The 6,636-nt window shown below is 39.2% G+C and overlaps 2 protein-coding genes across 2 annotated transcripts; both read left to right on the plus strand.

The window, feature by feature from the left end:
- The first annotated feature begins 563 nt into the window (after positions 1–563).
- LOC104825099 (transcription factor LAF1-like) lies at positions 564–1,998 on the plus strand. The gene is made up of 3 exons (XM_010557364.1): positions 564–1,057; positions 1,181–1,310; positions 1,375–1,998. The coding sequence occupies exons 1-3, from the start codon at positions 850–852 to the stop codon at positions 1,886–1,888; spliced, it is 852 nt and encodes a 283-aa protein (XP_010555666.1). The 5' UTR covers positions 564–849; the 3' UTR covers positions 1,889–1,998.
- Positions 1,999–2,780: 782 nt separating this feature from the next.
- Positions 2,781–6,630, plus strand: LOC104825100 (exocyst complex component EXO70A1-like). Its single transcript, XM_010557365.2, has 11 exons — positions 2,781–3,187; positions 3,391–3,486; positions 3,883–4,088; positions 4,206–4,451; positions 4,603–4,741; positions 4,817–5,029; positions 5,288–5,493; positions 5,625–5,822; positions 5,904–6,003; positions 6,164–6,396; positions 6,505–6,630. The coding sequence occupies exons 1-11, from the start codon at positions 3,029–3,031 to the stop codon at positions 6,620–6,622; spliced, it is 1,914 nt and encodes a 637-aa protein (XP_010555667.1). The 5' UTR covers positions 2,781–3,028; the 3' UTR covers positions 6,623–6,630.
- Positions 6,631–6,636: the final 6 nt, after the last annotated feature.

The following is a 6,636-nucleotide window of genomic DNA, read 5'->3' on the forward strand; positions in this document are numbered from 1 at the left end:
TATATATATATATATATATATATATATATATATATAATTATCCGAACCTAAATATATATTACTATCATGTCGGTTTTAGATTATATCATTCATTTGTAGCTGTTTTATGTTCGGATATGCTAATCCAATCTTGCATCTGTTAACCATAACCTAATCAGATTTGGCATTATTAATTTATCAATATAAGATTAATTTTAACATGTTTTGATTACCTTAAATATACATTTTGGTGGGTATCTAATATATAATCGAATTATATGTAGTAGTATCCGAATCAAATTCAAATCCAAATGTGTATAATCATTTTTCTATAATCAAATTAACCAAAATTTAAACCGAACATCAATAAAATATGAAAATAGTAGAAAGAAAATTTTCGAAAATGGATATTTTTTTAATGAAAACCAAGCCCGAATATAATCGGAATAAAATCGCAAGCAGACATAAACAAATATATAAAAACATATCCAAAATATGAAATATCCACCATTTATTATATAACTAACAGATCACATAGCTACAGCAAACAAATAATTTTCTCGTGGCCAAAAATTTCCATGGAATTAGAGTTCTTCTTGGAAGAAGAAGAAGAAGAAGAAGAAGAAGAAGAAAAGAGAGAGAGAGAAGATTCCCTCTTCTCTCGTTTCATTACAACTAATCCATGAGAGAGATTCCGTAGACTTTCCCTGGCTGCTAGCTGCTCTGCACATACATATACGTGTACATAAACATGTACATGTACATATACGTACATACAGCTAAATAATACATGTACAGTATATACGACACACCTGTCCCCGTGTCTTTTCTATTCAGAAGCAGCCCCACTTGGGGTGGTTCTATGACTATATGAACCACAGCCGATCATTCACGGAATTCAGACAAAGCTTAGGTTTGTTCATAATTGGATCAAAAGACATGAGGAAAATAGAATCTGCAGAGAGACCAAAGCAGAAGCGGAGGAAAGGGTTGTGGTCTCCTGAAGAAGACGATAAGCTCAGAAGCTGCATCCTCTCTCATGGCCATGGATGCTGGACCTCTGTCCCCATCAAAGCTGGTCTTTTTTACTTCTTTTTTCTCTGTAGATCTCGGATTAATCCTCGTGATTAGCACTAATCTTGTTCACTAATCACATGTGGTGTGTATTTAAGTAACTGGGTTTGGATGATTTTTTTTGCAGGATTGCAGAGGAGTGGGAAGAGCTGTAGATTAAGGTGGCTTAATTACTTGAGGCCTGGGTTAAAGAGAGGGAAATTCAGTGATGAAGAAGAAGAGATGATCTTGATCTTGCATTCTTCCTTGGGTAACAAGTAAGCAAACCCTAAAACTCATGAGTTCCATTTTTGAAATAACGAATACCGATATGATGATTAGGTGGTCGGAGATGACGAAATACTTACCGGGAAGAACAGACAACGAGATAAAGAACCACTGGCACTCCCATCTGAAGAAGAGATTACTCAAGTCGTCTGAAAACCCCGAAACGCCGAGGGAATCGATTTCTTCTTTGCCAAGAAACCCCGGGACCCAAATACCGAAACTTCCAGAAGCTTCGTCTTCGCAAGAAGGCAACAGCAACAGAAACTTTCCAAGGCTTCTCTTCTCCGAGTGGCTTTCTTCTTCGGGCCCCGTGGAATGTTCCTCTGCCTTCGAAGATTCCAAGAACAATCACATTCCGAATCTGGAAGATTCCATCTCGAATTGTCAAGAAAGTGATCGCAGGTTTTGTCAACAAGAGATGATGACGATGATGATCGACAATGGCAACTCGTTGCTTCACGACATCATGTTGAGTTCAGAGTTTCATCAGTTCGAGGACAGGATTCTACAGAACTTGAACGGTTCTTCTGGTGATTTCTTCATCAATGGCGACATTACATACATGTAAAAAACCATAAATGACGATTACCCAGAATCAGAATATCAAATTTGTTCATGAATAACACATCTCAAATGTGAATATATATATATATACACACACACACACATCTCAAATGAGATCTTGATGTTCTATTAGCTTACGCCAATGACACACCTCGGATGATGACGATGATGTCACAGAAAGAAGAATAAAATGGAGAGATTTCAAAGTTTTGGGGATGAATCGGATTCAAACGCCAATGAAACTGAGATGCTAATTTCACGTTGTTTCAAACTACTGGATTTTATAATTATAAATAACAGGAATAAAATATATTCATACACAATTACATATTTAAAATATGTAAATAGTACCATAATTATGAATACTAAGTATAATATATACGTGTGTGCGTGTTTGTGATATGATGAATAATAACAGTCTCGTAAGAATACTCCAAATGAAAAATCTGATAAATAATTTAAATGATGATTTTTTTCATAACGATTTATTCTCTTTTGGTTTTTACTTTATTTATAGACTATTATATATATATAAATCAAAGAAAACATATTTTAATTATTTTATTTAAAAAATACATAATTACATATATATATATATATACATATCAAAAAATGTTTTTTTTTATAAATGGTAGTAAATTTATGACTAATGACAATCGATTCGATTAGTAATTGGATCTCTCTAATTGTACTCTAACCGAATTTAACATAAAAAATCGAATTATTAAAAATTTTAAAAATCGAAAAAAATTAATTCTACATTTAATCAAACTTAACAAAAAACCAATCCCGAAAAGATTAATCTTAAGAACAATAGGACGAGGGGAAAAAAGGTATTATGGAAAAAAAAATAGGACAAAGGTGGGCCCACAAAAATCTACAACACGAAGGAATGTAATTAAAGACAGGATGTATTCCGCCCAATTGGCTCTGAGGCAAATCTCTCATGCAATTCCCTTCGGTTCGACAAAACCACGTTGCGGTTCCTCCAATGCAATCCCCAGAAATTCTGATCACGTGAAACCAATTCTTTCCCCATTGCGCATTTCCCTTCTTCGATCCAATAGCCTTCCCAGATTTTCCCTCCCCCCAAACAGCAGCGAGAAAGTTCTAGAGAGAGAGAGAGAGAAACAGAGAAGCCAAGATGGATGTTCCTCAAGCCATGGAGGCCTTGAGCGAGCGAGCTTCTCTCATGAAGGAGTCTCTCCAGAAGAGCCAGACAATTACCGACAACATGGTCGGAATCCTCGGCTCCTTTGACCACCGCCTGTCCGCCCTCGAGACCGCCATGCGCCCCACGCAGGTTAGGTTCCTTCCCATGTTTTTTATGTTTGTTTCCCGAGAAAATCTGGGTTCGCGAGAAAGTTTCCGCCTTTACATATCTGGGTACGGAATTTGAGATCTAGCTTTTAAGGCCCTCAATTTATTGAATGATTTCAGATTCTGGGCTGGGGAGAATGACTTGTTTGGCTTTTGTTGTTTCGATTTGCTTTCGGTTCACTGTAGATTAGAACGCATTCCATAAGGAGAGCTCATGAGAATATAGACAAAGCATTGAAAGCGGCCGAGGTTATATTGGGGCAATTCGATCTTACGAGAAAGGTTTGGTGATCTCGCAACCCTAATCCTCTTATTTGATTGCTTGTCTTTCAAGTAATATTCTCCCCCCTTGTGCTCTCTATGCTTCAGTAGCATCATCTTGCCAGTTTCACAATGGATTTCGATGAGAGGAATATTACCCTCCCAAAATTGGATTTGGAGAAATTCTCTTTAAGCCATCATTTCTTTCGTTGATGAAACATTGCAAACTTTTGTTTTCTGTTTATCATGAATCCGAATGATAGATTTTGTCACCGGGAATGTTGAATCTGCAGCACAAAGTTTTCGTTTTCACTGAAAAGGAAACGGGTGTCTATGAAAAAGTTTGGTTGTTTCGAACCCGGTTACAGGGTTTAACTCATGCTTATCTTTTTAACTTTCGGGTTGATCATTTTCTAGGCGGAAGCTAAGATACTGAGAGGGCCACACGAGGATCTCGAAAGCTATCTAGAAGCAATCGATCAACTGAGAAGCACAATCAAATTCTTCAGCAACAGCAAGAAGTTTATGAGTGTTGATGGAGTTCTTAACCATGCCAATAACTTACTCTCCAAAGCTCTTTCAAAGCTTGAAGACGAGTTCAGACAGATACTTCAAAACTACAGGTCCTTCTCAGGACACGGATTCGTTTCCTTGTGAAGATTTTATGATGTTTCTTGAACTAATTAGATTTTTCTTTTTGTATATATTTCTTGGTTACATCCCTCCTTAAAAAAATTCAGCAAGCCGATGGAACCTGATCGTCTTTTCGATTGTCTCCCGAGCTCTCTCCGGCCATCATCAGATTCGGGACAAAGTGAGGGCGGTGGGAAGAGTCATCAAGATCACCAGCTCAAGAAACTGGAAAATGCTAACGCTATCTTCACGGTTCCTACCGTCATTCCGCCGAGGGTCGTACCGTTGCTTCATGACTTAGCCCAGCAAATGGTTCAAGCCGGTCATCAGCAACAGCTCTTCAAATCTTACAGGTGAACTTTTGCTTGTTCTTCTGCATAGAATTTTAGTCATTTTTCGAGTTCTTATTCACGTCTGTTTAGTTTAGGACCAGTGCTAAGAACCGTGAGAGTATTCTCTTGTTTCCTCTTACAAAAAACCGATGCTCTTTGCTTCTTTGTTTAGGGACACTCGTGCCGCGGTGTTGGAGCAGAGCCTGAGGAAACTGGGCGTGGAGAGGCTTAGCAAAGACGATGTCCAAAGAATGCAATGGGAAGTTCTGGAGGCCAAGATCGGGAATTGGATCCATTACATGCGGATAGCAGTAAGCATTTGTCGAAAACCTCCGATTCCTAGAGAGGGTTTACCAGTTGTTTATCCGCTCGTTCGATCGATGCAGGTGAAACTCCTCTTTGCTGCTGAGAAGAAAATATGTGACCAGATACTTGATGGAGTCGAATCTCTTAGGGATCAGTGTTTTGCCGAAGTCACGGCTAATGGCGTGGCCGTGCTGCTTAGTTTCGGGGAGGCCATCGCGAAAAGCAAGAGATCTCCTGAAAAACTGTTCGTGCTTTTAGATATGTACGAGATAATGAGAGAACTTCAGCCAGAGGTACAGCTTTCTCTTCCTCGAACTAGGATATAAAGAACGAGTGCCCGAGAAAATTTTTGCCCTCGTAACGGTCAAATGCTCAAAGAAACGTAGAGTTGTAAGGGATGTAAGAATTTGTTTCTGGAAAGATTTGTTTCTCCTGCCGTATCATCCATCCATTCTCTGTCCACACCTATACACACACAAATCCTATGTGTATATATATATGTATATGCATGCATATGTAGGTGATTGCTTCTTTTGCCCTTTGGATATTAGATCGAGTTGGTCTTTGGAAGCAAAGCTTGCACCGAGATGAAAGAATCGGCACAGAATCTAACGAAAAGGTTGGCTAAGACTGCTCAAGAAACCTTTTCCGATTTCGAAGAAGCCGTGGAAAAAGATGCGACAAGAACCGCGGTTATGGATGGAACCGTGCATCCGCTCACCAGCTATGTCATAAACTATGTGAAATTCCTGTTCGAGTAAGTTTACTCCAGTTTCTGAGAATTTATCGAATGTTTTTTTTGTGGATCGCTCCTTTTACCGTTGTTTGCTTTGAACTTTTTCTCCATGTTTTTAGCTGTCTGAAACTCGTGTTCTTGGATTTAAACAGTTACCAATCAACGTTGAGGTTACTTTTCCAAGAATTTGACAGCAATGATCCCGACTCCGAGCTTGCATCCGTAACTACGAGAATCATGCAGGCTTTACAAAACAATCTCGACGGGAAATCGAAGCAGTACAAAGATCCAGCATTAACTCAGCTCTTCCTCATGAACAATATTCACTATATTGTGAGATCTGTCAGGAGGTTGGTTTTATTATTCTCTCGAACAATCCCGATCCACAAATAAAGGCGTAAAATTTATCGATCAAAAGTTTCTTTTTACAGATCGGAAGCAAAGGATCTGTTGGGTGATGACTGGGTTCAAATACATCGAAGAATCGTACAACAGCATGCGAATCAGTACAAGAGAGTTTCATGGGCAAAGGTCTTGTCTTGTCTTTCTCCCTCTGATTCCTTCTGCCCATAAAAAAATATATCTTTTTCTCCATTGTTACTGCTTGACCAGAGAGAGGATCAGACAAGATATCGGACAAGTTTTCGACCCATTGATCTGAAAACTATGTTCTGTTCTGCGCCTTTTGCAGATTCTGCAGTGCCTAACCGTTCAGTCTTCGGGTGGAAGCGGTCCGGTGGACAACTCAAACGTATCGAAGGCTTTCATAAAAGACAGATTCAAGACCTTCAATTCGCAGTTCGAAGAGGTTCATCAAAGACAATCTCAATGGACAGTTCCCGACAGCGAGTTGCGGGAATCGCTCAGGCTTGCAGTCGCTGAAGTCCTCTTGCCCGCGTATAGATCATTCATCAAGCGTTTCGGGTATGCGTACATCCATATGCACATGTATATAGGCATATATAGTCAATGGATTCACCGAGAAACGGATTCAGACAAAGGTTAATGTGGTTTTGGTCTGTGTGTTTTCAGGCCAATCATAGAGGGCAGTTCGAACCCTCAGAAGTACATCAGATTCTCTCCTGAAGATCTTGAGCGTATGCTGAACGAATTCTTTGAAGGCAAGACTTGGAGTGAACCCAAGAGATAAGAGCCTTGTCCCCC

This window comes from Tarenaya hassleriana, unplaced genomic scaffold (assembly GCF_000463585.1).
Source record: "Tarenaya hassleriana unplaced genomic scaffold, ASM46358v1 Cleome42, whole genome shotgun sequence".
Classification (NCBI taxonomy): domain Eukaryota; kingdom Viridiplantae; phylum Streptophyta; class Magnoliopsida; order Brassicales; family Cleomaceae; genus Tarenaya; species Tarenaya hassleriana.